We start from the raw sequence: 15,168 nt of genomic DNA, 5'->3' as shown, positions 1-15,168 counted from the left end.
ATAGTCAGTGCATCTGAGTAATATTATTAACTACGTTCCATTCCCTAAATCTAGTTACATAAATGTGAATAAGACTCAGTGACCTATACTTTTGGCATTTTGAGCCTTGGCAGCCACGTCTTTAAGAAAGAATGTGTAGTCGCTTCACAGCCAACTCAAGGAACACTTCGGTTGCTATTCTTCCCAACTGACTCTGGCAGCTGTGCTGGATGTGTTTGGTAACTCTGTGAATGACAAGGTACTTCCTGGATGGCTATATTACTTGATCTATTCAGATCACTTTCATTGAATAACCTGAGTGGTTTGCACGTAAGGTGTGAAATAATGTTATTAATTTATGGTTTTGAGTCAAAGAAAGTAGTTTGATGTGGAAATTGCAAATAATCTCTTCTTTTATCAGGGTATATATGTGGACAAAGAAAAAAAAAAAAACTCCCCAGATTTTTCCCGGCTCTCCCGGTTAAAAATATACTTTCTCCCAGGTGAAAATACACTTTTTCTGTGTTAAGTGACAGTATACTTTCCCTCGGAACTGTAAAATTTGTCAATCATTTGAATGGTTATGGTTTTATGCAGCGGCTTAGAATTTCCCAGCACTTTAGAAAACGAAACACATGGGAAAAAAACTTGTTTTGGAATGTTCTTTGATGTGCAGCAACATGTACGCTGCATATTTTCGTATTACAAAAGTATAAATTTACGTTCCACCAACCACCTCATGTTACTTTCCGAAGCATTGAAATCGAGATTGCAATGCGTTTTTGTAAGCCAGTCATAGCTCATGTCACGTGATCTTGCCAGCCGATAACAGCGGATATTCAGAACATGACACGTGATATAGTCAGCCAATAGCAACATCACTGTTACGTAGCACAAACACAAGAACAGGAAAAGGTAATGCATTAAATTAGTATACATTACGATTAATAAGCTACAAAAGAATCTAAGCTTTCACTTACAATGTTGATCTTTTTTGTTAGTTTTACACTTTAAGATACATCACATAAATGTGCCAGTAAAATGTTTAATACTGACATACATCTCTGATCTTCTGGGCTAGAAATTCTTCTGAATGGCTTTTCATCAAAGAGTTGATTTTTAAATGAGAGTCAAACGCTCTGTGATTTAAGAAATTCATCGTACATTCTCGCACATAGTTCACCTCCCTTAAAAGGAAATTTACTTAAAAAATAATGCTTTTCAAACCACAATTCGCAATATTTTCCCCGCAATCTGTTAGAAATACATTTGTTGCAGCAGTTGCCAGAGAGCGCCAGATAAGAGGCGTCACCACACTTGCACAGCTACGACGACGTAGAAAGCATGTATGTTCGTAAAACATTAAAATATCTTAAATTATGTAATAAAAGAAACAAAACATCACAGGATACTCCAAGAGCATCGGAATTTTGTGAACCATACTGAAATGAATAATTAGCTTAAAGTGCACATTCGTATATCCAGATTCCCAACGAAGTAGGCCTCGACCTGATATTAAGCTTTTCAGGGTGGTTTTCAGGATGTAAATTTTCTTGGAGTACCAGAACTGTATTATCTCATGTTTGCTTCTTTATTACGGCATAATGCCATACGTGCTAGAAGATGAGAACATGCACTTGAAATGCAGCGAACATTTGAAACTAGCCAATAGTGTGGAATTAAACACTTCGTTTCAAATAAATTGCCTGCCTCAGCAGAAAAGATAAATAAAAGCCGAATTTCTTTAGCAAAGCGAAATAAATAACTTCATTGTTCTGCAAGGCGATTAATGCTTGACTGTCAGAAAGGTGGAAATAAAATAAAATCTAAAACTAATTACACATTTTAGCCCTCCATAATTATGTGAATGTATTTTAATTCACTTGATAGCTCCCAGCCACAGAAATCACTTTTTTTTCATTTAAGGTGAGAGCAGTAAGCAAAGAGGAAACAGCAAAATCACTAAATGTAAACACTGATCCACTGATCACGTGCAGACTACACAGCCCCCCCCCCCCCCCCCCCCACTATAACTCTGACTGCTCTGTGCAACAGCCCCGGATCTATGATATTTCGAACCGGGGCAATACTAGATGGTGGCCTCCCCCCCTCCGCCCACCTCTCTGGAGCGTTTGAGATAGGACGTCAGAAATTTAAAAAAAAATTTCAAAAATATGTTCATTTTGGAGCGCTCTTCTTTCTGAAGAGTCTGATGCATAAAACATATAACTTTAAGGAAATGTAAGGTGTGTTATTTGGTCTTAAGTGTGCCAAAGTGCAGTGCCACGCCTCTTCACACAGCATTCGTCTACCGCATGTCACTGTATTTCGCACTGTGGAACTGAAATGTGTATATTTTGTAATGGATGCCATCAAACTATATTCAGGATAGCAGAAATTAAAACGTCCTGTGGTGCCTCTCCTGCTCCCAATAGGCCGGTCTGACATCCTGACCCCCCCCCCTTTTTTTTTTTGCTCCCAGAATAGAACTTAAGACGCTGCTAACCAGGGATTGTACAATTTGTCCTTTCTAGTGTAGCGATCTGACCAAAAATGTTCTGTCAAAATTTCATTTTCTTGGATACACCGAGAAGATAATACGTAATCTTTCTTACCTGTTATTCCTGTTAATCATTTATTTCCACTCTGGTAGTCCGAATCTATGGACTTGGCTGGTAATTATAACAACACTAATCATTCGCATACCCAATCAATCACCTAAACAAACAGCAGTTGGCATTCACCAGTTTGGCTTTATTCCTCTCAGCTTGTATAGCCCCGTCCCCTTTTGTCTGCAGGAAAGTTTATTTCTAGATGGATTCCCCGGGCAGAGACATCACGTACCCTATGCACGTATTCAAATATCAACTTATGATTCATTTAGAAATTAACTTAGATTGTGTTAAAAAATGTTCAAAAACCAATAGGGATGCGTTTCGAAATCAGCTGAATAATCGATAGACTAACATGCACTAGATGCTAGGCGCTTTGTGAAACAAGATTTTTTTTTCCTCAAGAATATGAATTTAATCCCAACTTTCTCTTTCGAATGCGCAAATATTTTATTGACACCCACCTACGTAGGGAGAAATGATCATCATAATAAAATAAGAGAAATCAGAGCTTGAACGGAAAGATTTAGGTGTTCCTTTTACCCACGCACCATTCAAGAGTGGAATAGTAGAAAAGTAGTATGAAAATGGTTGAATGAACCCTCTGCCAGGCACTTAAGTGTGAATTGCAGAGTAACCATGTAGATGTAGATGATTTTAAGAAGCATTGCATAGTCTTCCTAAAGACTCTCACACATTTTGCTTTTGGCAGATGCTTGTATGAGCTGTGTGTGTATTTATATGGCACATGTCCTTTGCAATTTAAGTTTTATTCTCTCATTCATGTTCTGTTGCTGCAGTATTATTCCACAGTAGCAGAATACAGAAATAGACATTGTTAGAGTATTGATTCTTACCAGTTAAAACTACAAAAAATTAAATGAAAACTAAAAATCTCTGAGAAATTCCCAGAATTCTAAAAAATTCCTGGGTTTTTCCCAGTTTTCTCCCGGATGAAAAAATTCCCAGGTCTTTCACGGATCTTCCAGTTATCCCAGGTCGTATACACTCTGTTTACATTATGATTTACCTGTCTTAGCCACAACTGGGGCAATAAGAGAGAGACTAATACTACAGCTTTTCACCAGCTCACAGGCAACGTGGGCACCTGCGAAGCGAAGGCTACTTTGACTCGCATTTCCCTGTGAAGGCCATATTTTTATCAGTTTTGTGACCAAGATACAGGCAATCAGCTCTAATATCAACAAGGAAATCTTGTTTATTTTATTTATGAACTGTCAAATTTCTACACTGAAGTAAATGCAGACCCTTTCAAACTCCGATGAGAGTAATATCTTCCTAATTCATGCTGAAATATGCTCATTCATGTTACAGGCTTCATGGTTTATTACAACAGACTTTTGGTTTATGGTTTCCGTAGCAAGCAACATTTCATTTGTATTAGTACAAAGCATAATCTAATAGCGTTTTCCATTATTTTACATCAGACAGGAATTAATCAACAACAGACTATTCTCTTAAATTATTAAAACAGACTGACAATGCTCAGGTAATTTACAGATTCCACACCTGTAAAATTGTACATGATCTGAGTTAAAGATGTCGTCAAACCAGGTTTGAAGTGCATTTTCGTTCAGAAAGTTATTTTATTGGTGGTAAACATGTGAGGGTATAAGATCAGAAGAATAAGTGCATGACGGACGACTTTTGAACTCCTGGATAGTTTTGTATGTTGAATCAGCACAATACATTATCTTACAGTAGCAACATGTGGTGCAGTTTTGTAGGTTGTTTTTATTTCACTGCGACTGAAAGATGTGTTAACTGTTGGCAACAAATACTAGCTGTGATATGCATGCCCCTGGGGAGGGGTTTGTAAGGCACAACACCACCTTTGAGCCAACAGATGCACAATAGTACATTCAGACTGACCTTTGTTTGAGTATTTGTCTTTTGTTAGAGCTCAGATATTAATTCTGTCTTAAGTAGTTAACTTAATGGCATCATAACACATCACCTGTAACAAGAACACAAAGGAGTTTTCAGTGAGGGAACTGATGACATTCAAGCAAAAATGTACCAATAGCCATCCCTTCATCTTTTGTTGCTATGTGTTAGACGATCTAGTACTCCTACTCCCGATATGTGTACCTTGCATATTGAATGCAAATGTCACACAATGTTTAAATGGGCATAGTTCATCACATATACCTGTTCTCGAGACTCCCTGAATTTGGAAAATCATTCATGCTGCAATAGTCTTTCTTGAAAGAAGAAAACCCTTTTCCAACACGTTTTCTCAAAAGCACTCAATACAAAATTCCAAGCTGCCTGTGTTGCCTTCAACCATCTATTAAACCTATAGCGAATAGTATGTCTCACACGTTAGACCCTTTCCCATTTGCAATGCTATTTTACAGTTCTTTAACAACATTCATAATTTTCAAGCATGCACCATCACACATGCAACTGCAAGGTAAGTACTGGAACTGTAAGTAGAAAATGAACTTGGTAATACAGATACTAAGCCGGAGACATTCACTTACGGCAGTCGTATAACTGGCCAACCCCCTCATGTTTGGCTGGTTGGACAGGGCCTGGCTTAGGTGGCAGGTGGTGTGTGGCCAACAGCTGGTGGCTGCTGTAGGCAACTGTTCTGGTCTTGACGCAGCCACAAACTGTTTGGTGGAACTGTTTCTGGAAGTTCTTTCTATTACTGGTGTGTAGGACAAAGAAGTGTGTCATCTCTAGGGTTTCATCTTACAGAACTTTAGCACATTTAAAAAAATAAGGCAACGAGGGGTCTTGAACTTGTAACCTCAAATCTATACTACACGATGTTTGCCACTAGACCACGAGCAGATACAGCTCTGTAGCAGCTTGTGAAGAATAACAGCATTTCCCCCACACATTTCCACATACTGCAGTGTTGCTAGACCATGCATATGGCCGGACTTGGAATTTTGAGGGAGGTGGCCAGTTATATGACTGCCTTAAGTGAATGTCTCCGGCTTAGTATCTGTGGCAGCCGCCCAACGGCGGGTTTCATGTCTAAGATAGTACTCGTAAACTAATTAGAAGTTCAAATTTTGGAGTAACTTTCCTGACAAACTATTTCATACCAAATTGTACCCAGATGTTATCTCTACGCTAAGTACTTGTCTGTTCTATCTATGGTTCTCAGTGCACGTTGCACAACTACAAATGCCCACAAAAGTTGAAATTAATATTCAGCAGATTTTGTAATTATTGAATTGAGTGGGGAAAAGAGAGACATTCTCAGTTCACAGGCAGAAAAATACAGCTGTTTCTAAAAAAAAAAAAAAAAAAAAAAAAAAAAAAAAAAAAAAAAAAAAAAAAAAAAAAATCATTTGTTGAAAGCTTAAATGCAGCCAAAAGAAGGAAGACACAACACAGGAAAAAAACTAAGTTTTTCCAAAAGCAATCATTCCAGTCAAAAACCTCCCCAATCATCATCTTTTTTAACAGCCAATTTCAGGTCACTCAGGCTTTTCTTCAGGCACGTAATGTGACAAACTTTTAAATTTTTGTGTCTAAGCACTTACAAACAAATCCACATACATAGTTGCATGTTGAAGTGCTGCTTCCAGGACAGTGAGGTGCACCGGCCCCGTACTGAATCCACTCAGTGGAGTAATGACCCCGGCCAGTGTGCCAGCCAACCAGCCAGCCTGGATGTGGTTTTTAGGCAGTTCCCCACATCCCACTAAGTGAATACCAGGCTGGTACCTAAATCCCGCCTCAGTTACACAATTTGCAAACCTTTAGAAAAATTTTGCTCATCATTTTCACATAACTAACACAACTCGCAGACATTTGGGTACACACATTCTGTCCCGCAGGTAATGGGGTGGTGACAGAAACGGCATGCAGCCAACCCTTAAATTAATCATGCCAAATCCAATCCTAACCATAATGACCCTATGCAAATGTGGAACACGTGCACAATAAAATGAATAATAATTATCTACAAACAAACAAAAATCAGACTGAATTTCACCTAATATAGGTGCAAAATTTTCAGGACCCTATTAATTAGCAAATAAATTGAATAGATTAGCATCTAAAATGTGTGTTTTTGGTGCCAAAAACATGGACACCAAAATAATAATATATCACAGTTACTCTGAATAGGTTACTCGTTTATGTCATAATTTCTTGGGGCATCCAACAAATGTCACAAGGCTCCCAATATTGCACGAGAAAATAATGAGGAACATACGTATTGCCAAACTAAGGATAGCTTATATAAATATGGAGGCTTCTGCTGCTGGTCTCAATCTCGCTAAAATCCTTCTAGGTGTACTGCTGCATCATCTTACAAAAAAGACTGAGTCCTGAGGGATGTCAATGCAACTTAGCCACAATGTCTACTTTAATGTTTCATCTATCTTTTAAGATGAAGCAGCAGTACAAGCACGAGTATTTTAATGAGAAATGGTAACTTGTTGCCCACTGTTAAAGAATTACTTTCCATTCCTTCCCAGTGAATGTATGAGGTCTTGATTTTCTTACATACAGGATGACAACTGTTTAACTATATGAAATAAAATAGTCATAACTTCTGCACAGTTCGTGTTATGATGTTCAAACTGCACGGTTAGCCACAGGTCACAATGGGAATTAGTATGGGCATGCATGCACGGTTTAACAACAACGACCAATTTCATTTGGATGGGTTCATCAATAAGTAAAACTGGCGGATTCGCAGGACTGAGACTCAGCATTTTGTGATTGTGAAGTCTCTTCAACGAGTGCCTCTGTGGTGTGCTATGTCAAGTCACGGAATAATCGGTACGATATTCCTTGATGTCACGATGACTACCAAATGGTACACGAAGGTTCTGAATACGATTTCATCCCCATTATGCAAACTGACCCTGATTTCGACAATGTGTAGTTCATGCAAAACGGAACTCGACCCCATTGAAGCACGAGAGTGTGTTATGTCCTGGAGGAGCACCTTGAGGACCGCATTCTGGCTCTGGAGTGTCCAGAGGCCACTGGAATGGGCCTTGACTGGCCACCATATTCTCCAGATCTGAACACATGCGATTCATTTTTGCGAGGCTATACGTACGTACAGCAATAACAACAAAACCATTGCTGAGCTGGAAACAGCCATTCAGGAGGTCACTGACAGAATCAATGTTCCAACACTTCAGCAGGTCATGCAGAATTTTGCTATTTATCTGTGCCACATCATCGCCAATGATGGCAGACATATCAAATGTGTCAAAACCTAAATCTGAATATCTGTAGTGATGTTTACATGTTGAATAAAGTGTGTGCATACCGTAGTAGTTTGTAACTAATTTGCGTGTTTCCCGCCTCCCCCCCCCCCCCCCCCCAACCATATACCAGCAGTTCAATAACTGCCACCCTGTAAAAACAACATGCACTCTAAACTTGCCATTTCCAGCACATCTACAGCACTCATCACAAGAATTTTGAACTTCCAACACATTGTTCAAAACACTATGCTAAAAAATCAGAGTACATGGAGTCAAAACCTTACAGCGAACTAAAAGACTGCATGAAAGCAATGTGCGATATTGGTCAACTGAGAAGATTATATTTTTCTCTTCTAGTAGAAAAGTGTTGTTGTTCTACCAAAGATGATTGGCACTGAAATTCTTTCTGACAGGTAAAACAACCACCAAATCATTAGTGTTGTTCACAGTTAGTGTTACATTATTACCAGGCCTGGTAGGACAGAATGCAAAATTTATAGTCGCCAGTTCGCCATTGGCGACTGAAAACTGGCAACTGGCAATCCCGGCTTACATGTAAATTTTATTTTATTATCTAAACAATGAAAGACTAGGTTCAGAATTGTACAAATATCATACAATTGTGCACCAAGATGGGCACAGCAGGAAGGAAAAGTGAACATAGTATTGACCTATGCCCCATATATCCCAAGAAAATGTAACTTCTGAGGAATGTAAATGTTGTGTTCCTTCCTCCAAACTGCACAAGTCATCTGCTGCCTTTGGACCTGTGCACAATACACTCAAAGCCAAATACAGAGTAGCACTTGTGTAGAGGTAAATTTCATTCTTTGAGAGGAAGGAAGTGATGGGACTCAGAACTGTACAGGCTACACATAGGTTTGTCACTGCCCGAACATCCATAACACAACAGATGATGTTAAATTCTTTCACACAGGCTAGCTGTTGTACATCAGTTGCTGCCGAAGACGATATTGCTCCACAAGAGTAATGAGGTAACAAAACTGATATTTCTGAAAATGCGACATTCCTGGACACTTTTTGTTGTGATGATGACATCTTGACTTCTGTATCCAAAGACTGGTGCAAATGAAATACTTATGAAGCAATAAATGTAGGAACTAGCAGTGACAATGATGAGGAGTGAAAAGATTATTTTTTTAAAAAAATAAAGTTAAGCATGTGTTCTATGGAAAGTGTAATAATTATATATTTACTGAATTTATAATTTGTGGCACAGGATATACATAATTTTGAAATTAAATAGCACTTTTATGGCCTAAACATGTTTGAATTACGAGTCTGTATCACTCCTTTCTTGTGCTCTGGCAAAACACCCATTTAAGGAAAAACCCTATTAAAGGAAAAAGTATTTGGCTTTATAGAGGCTCATTAGAAAGGGGTTTTATTGTTAACATCAGAAAGGGTCAGTCAGAAGGGTTGAGAGACTTTGAACGAAAGTCGAATCACTGTATGCCACCTGAGTAACAAATCCATCGGGGCATTTCCACCATTTTAAAGCTGCATAAGTCGATTGTTGGTGATGCAATTGTCAATTGAAAACATGGAGGAACAACCACAGTTAAATCAAGACCAAGAAGATCTCATGTACTGACAGATGGGGAATATCAAGCACTGCAGAAGGTGAGAGAGAGACAGAGAGATAGAGACCTGAAATAAGAGAAAGGAATCACACTCTAGTTCCATAGTGTTATCAGTATTAGGACAGCAACTCCATGTAGCGAGCTGCAGGGGAGGGGGGGAATAAAGGTATATGGGGTACACTGAAGTAGTGTAAAGAGTGACACCACTGGACAGTGGATGGCTGGAAACGAGTGATATGGAGCTATGAATCATGCTATGCCCTGTGGCAATCTGATGGACAGGTTTGAGATTGACAAATGCCTTCAGAATGTTACCTGCCATCATCTGTAGCACCAACATTGAGAAGTTTATATCAAGAGTATGTGGGCAGTTCAGACATGCCAATTGATTGTATTAGTATGACAATGCACCCTGCCATAAAGGAGCATCTTTGAGGTAACAGTTTTTGGACACTAATATTTCTCAAATAGAATGATATGCCAAGAATCCCAACCAGAACCCAATGGTACACCTTTGGGATGAGTTAAAATGTTGACTCCGTTCCAGCCCCCAGCTATCATCATTACCTTCTCTGGTTTCAGCTGTTGAGGAAGAATGGGCAGGCATTCATCTGCAGACATTCTGACACATCAAAAACTGTCCCCAGAAGAGTTGAAGCTGTCATAAAGGCCAAGGTCGGGCATATCCCATTATTAACATCCACTAACAGGTGCTCGGATACTTCCGATCAGATAGTGTAATAACAAGAAACAATATTAACCTTTCCCTCTCCTCTAAACAAACTGACACTATAATTTAATGTTGTAAAAACATAAACAGTTAATCTATCTGATAAAGTCCTGGATTGGTGTCTTTTTGGTATACCAAATGAATTTGTAGTACTCACGAGGGGGGACCAGTCATCAATAAAACCAACAGTCTGAATATTATGTCAAAATAAACTGAAAATAGTGGGCTCAAATGTTATAGGAATGACAGATACCTATTTGACTATCTATCCACAGTGACATCACTACACTAAGAGGAACATACCTGTCCAATGAGGTCATGGTTGTGCTGCAGATCGTCAGCGTAAGTATTGAGAAATTCTTTCATCTGTTTCACATGAGCTTCCTCAATTTCTTGAAAATGCTTTAAGAAAGAAAAAAAAAATGAGAGATTAAGTGAACTCCTATACTAACTTTAAATGTACAAAGTATATTCTTACTATAAATAAACTTTCAGGTAACTACATGCTCGATCAGTCACTGAGTTTTTTTTTATTGTTAACAAACACACACTGAGGTGCCAAAACATTATGGACATCTGCTTATTAGTGTATTGGTCCACTTTTGGAAAGAAATACAGCTGCTATTTTGCATGGCATGGATTCATGAAGCCCGTGGTAGGTTTTCACAGATATGTGGCACCAAATGCCTATACACAGGAGACGCGTTTCCCTCAAATTATAGGACAGTTGTATGTGGGCACATAAGTTTATGATGATTATTATTATTTTTCTTTCCTTTCTCAGACGTTATGTCTGGTTAAAAATGGAAAGTGACGCGGACCTTGATCAAGCGTGACTTCCTTTTAACTGTACGGTATATGTTACATTGCATTTAGGACCTTTCAGGTAATTGATCATGTATCAATAATTACAGATTTCTGTAGTTGTATGTATACGTTTGGATGTAACTGTATTGCTTTGATGTACTGGTGGATATTGTGTGGTATGACTCCCGTAGTTGATAGTATAATTGGTATAATGTCAACTTTATCTTGATGCTACATGTCCTTGACTTCCTCAGCCAGCTGGATGTATTTTTCAATTTTTTCTCCTGTTTTCTTCTGTATATTTGTTGTATTGCATATGGATATTTCAATTAGTTGTGTCAATTTCTTCTTTTTATTGGTGAGTATGAGGTCAGGTTTGTTATGTGGTGTTGTTTTATCTGTTATAATGGTTCTGTTCCAGTATAATTTGTATTCATCATTCTCCAGTACATTTTGTGGTGCATACTTGTATGTGGGAACGTGTTGATTTATTAGTTTATGTTGTATGGCAAGTTGTTGATGTATTATTTTTGCTACATTGTCATGTCTTCTGGTGTATTCTGTATTTGCTAGTATTGTACATCCGCTTGTGTTGTGATCTAATGTTTCTATTTGTTGTTTGCAAAGTCTGCATTTATCTGTTGTGGTATTGGGATCTTTAATAATATGCTTGCTGTAATATCTGGTGTTTATTGTTTGATCCTGTATTGCAATCATGAATCCTTCCGTCTCACTGTATATATTGCCTTTTCTTAGACATGTGTTGGATACGTCTTGATCGATGTATGGCTGTGTTAGATGATACGGGTGCTTGCCATGTAGTGTTTTCTTTCTTTTTCCAATTTACTTTCTTTGTATCTGTTGATGTTATGTGATCTAAAGGGTTGTAGAAGTGGTTATGAAATTGCAGTGGTGCAGCTGATGTATTTATATGAGTGATTGCTTCGTGTATTTTGCTAGTTTCCGCTCGTTCTATAAAGAATTTTCTTAAATTGTCTACCTGTCCATAATGTAGGTTTTTTATGTTGATAAATCCCCTTCCTCCTTCCTTTCTGCTTAATGTGAATCTTTCAGTTGCTGAATGTATGTGATGTATTCTATATTTGTGGCATTGTGATCGTGTAAGTGTATTGAGTGCTTCTAGCTCTGTGTCACTCCATTTCACTACTACAAATGAATGGGTCAATATTGGTATAACATAATTATTTATAGCTTTTGTCTTGTTTCTTGCTGTCAATTCTCTTTTCAGTATTTTTGTTAGTCTTTATCTATAATTTTCTTTTAGTTCTTCTTTAATATTTGTAGTATCTGTTCCTGTTTTTTGCCTGTATCCTAGATATTTATAGGCATCTGTTTTTTCCATCGCTTCTATGCAGTCGCTGTGGTTATCCAATAAGTAATCCTCTTGTTTAGTGTGTTTCCCCTCGACTATGCTATTTTTCTTACATTTGTCTGTTCCGAAGGCGATATTTATACCACTGCTGAATATTTCTGTTATCTTTAGTAATTGGTTGAGTTGCTGATTTGTTGCTGCCAGTAGTTTTATATCATCCATGTATAGCAAATGTGTGATTTTGTGTTGGTATGTTCTAGTAATATTATATCCATAATTTGTATTATTTAGCACCATAATTTGTATTATTTAGCATGTTGGATAGTGGGTTCAGAGCTAGGCAGAACCAGAAAGGACTTAATGAGTCTCCTTGGTATATTCCACGCTTAATCTGTATTGGCTGTGATGTGATATTATTTGAATTTGTTTGGATATTAAGTGTGGTTTTCTAATTTTTCATTACCATGTTTAGGAACTGTATCAATTTAGAATCTACTCTGTATATTTCCAATATCTGCAGCAACCATGAGTGGGGTACACTATAAAAAGCTTTTTGGTAATCAATGTATTCGTAGTGTAGCGATCTTTGTTTAGTTTTAGCTTGATATGTCACCTCTGCATCTATTATCAGTTGCTCTTTACATCCTCGTGTGCCTTTGCAGCAGCCTTTTTGTTCTTAATTTATACTTTTGTTCTGTGTTGTATGTGTCATTATTTCTGTGTAATGACTGAAGTTAATATTTTGTATATTGTTGGTAGGCATGTTATGAGGCGATATTTAGCTGGGTTTGCTGTGTCTGCTTGATCTTTAGGTTTCAGATAAGTTATTCCATGTGTAAGTGTATCAGGGAATGTGTATGGGTCTGCAATGTAACTGTTAAATAATTTAGTTAGATATGAATGTGTTGAGGTGAAATTATTTAGCCAGAAATTTGCTATTTTATCTTTTCCAGGGGCTTTCCAATTGTGAGTAGACTTAATTGCTTGGGTGACTTCATGTTGCAAAATTATCACTTCAGGCATTTGTGGTATCATCTTGTATGTATCTGTTTCTGCTTGTATCCACCATGCATGCCTGTTATGTTGTACCGGGTTTGACCATATGTTGCTCCAGAAGTGTTCCATGTCTGTTATGTTTGGGGGATTGTCTATTTTAATGTGTGTGTTATCTATTGTCTGGTAAAATTTCTTTTGGTTTGTGTTGAATGTTTGGCTTTGTTTCCTTCTATTTTCACTTTCTTTGTATCTTCTAAGTCGTTTGGCCAATGCTTGTAATTTCTGCTTCTTTTCATCTAATTGCTCTATCACTTCTTGTTGTGAGATTTTACCTAACCTAACCTTTTTAGTTTTTTGTCTGATATTTCATTTCTTATAAATTGTATTAGCTGTCCAATGTCTTTTCTCAATTTTTCTACTCCACAGATATGTGGCACCAAATGCCTATACACAGGAGACATGTTTCCCTCAAATTATAGGACAGTTGTATGTGGGCACATAATTTTATTATTATTATTATTATTATTATTATTAGAGACGAGGAGCGCTCAACATCATGGTCATCAGCACCCTTACAAAAAGTCAGAATGCCTATCTCAGGGGTGGGGATGAAGGCTGTCCCCACATGCGGAGCATGTTATGATGTATTAATGTCTGCCACCCTATCCCACCAATTTAGGGATGAGGCCTGACAGTTTATGAAATGTCATCACTCTTGTAAGACTGGAATAAATATCTGTGAGAATGGTGGGCAGATCTCTATAGAGACTGAGAGCTGCCCTAATATCAGTATATAGGACACACATTGCCAAAATATGCTGAACTGAAAGTGGCACGCCACAAACTTCACAGAGCGGTGGATCCTCTCACCGAAGGAGGAAACAATGTGTTAAAGTGCTATGTCCAATGTGCAACCTAGTAAGCAGAACCTCCTTCCAGCAGTGAGGCTGACACAAAGTCTGCCATGCCTTTGTGGTTGATTTGAGCGGCTGCAGTTTGTTTTCTGTCATCTGCAAGCATTCAGTCTTCCACTGATATATGATGTGTTTATCAGAAAATGAGATGATGGCATGCAACGGGATGGGACACTGATAGACAGCACAATCCCGACATGCTTCCTTTGCGTCTGCAGTGGTCATGTCGTTTCCCTGTATCCCGATGCGGCCAGGTACCCAGCAAAATATCACCACCTTGCCATGGTGTTGGAGCCACTGTAAGGAGTCATGGATGAGCTGAATCAGTTGGTCTACTGGATAGAATTGGTGAAGTGCTTGCAATGCACTAAATGAGTGAGAACCTACAAGAAATCTTGTACAGTGATGTTTGTGAATCCTCTCCAGTGTCATCAGAATGCCATATAATTCTGCATCATAATTTGTAAATAGTTCAGGAGGATGCACTTTAAAAACCATATCAGAGAAAACAGCACAACATTTTCTTGCTGGGATCCATCTGTGTAAACAATGATAAAACTGTGGTATGTACTTAGAATGGACGAAAACAAAGCTGTAAACAAACAATCTGGAGTACAAGTTTTCTTGTACTGTGTCAAGCTCAAAATCACTTTGGGCCTCTGAAGACACCAAGGCGGCAATGTGTCCCATCCCTGGCTGTGCATTTTGATGCCTGATAATCTGTAGCACATATCCCAAATGGCTTGGTCGCGCGGGACCGATTCCTGAACAGCCATTCAAAGGTGGGTTCGACCACTGCACTAAATTCCAATAACTGAGGTGACACTGAGATTTTCAGAGTCTGTCGAGCCACAAGGATGCAGCACTGAATCCAGAGTGGTGGTTCACCAGCCTCTGCAGACAGACTATGAACTGGGCTGGTCTGAAAAGCTCCAGTAGATATCCAAATGCCTTCATGGTGGACAGGACCTAACATT

General features: G+C 38.4%; 1 protein-coding gene across 2 annotated transcripts in view; it reads right to left on the bottom strand.

Annotated features, from left to right (window-relative positions):
* Positions 1-15,168, bottom strand: part of LOC126470537 (F-BAR domain only protein 2-like) — a 302,833-nt gene that overhangs the window by 207,364 nt on the left and 80,301 nt on the right. For both annotated transcript variants that reach the window (XM_050098467.1, XM_050098468.1), the window contains exon 5: positions 10,445-10,543. In XM_050098467.1, coding sequence (XP_049954424.1) covers positions 10,445-10,543 — 99 coding nt within the window. The remainder of the gene's footprint in view (positions 1-10,444; positions 10,544-15,168) is intronic.

Source organism: Schistocerca serialis, chromosome 3 (assembly GCF_023864345.2).
Source record: "Schistocerca serialis cubense isolate TAMUIC-IGC-003099 chromosome 3, iqSchSeri2.2, whole genome shotgun sequence".
Taxonomy (NCBI): domain Eukaryota; kingdom Metazoa; phylum Arthropoda; class Insecta; order Orthoptera; family Acrididae; genus Schistocerca; species Schistocerca serialis.
Note: the sequence above shows the minus strand (reverse complement) of the source record. Positions and strands in the feature narration are given on the sequence as shown.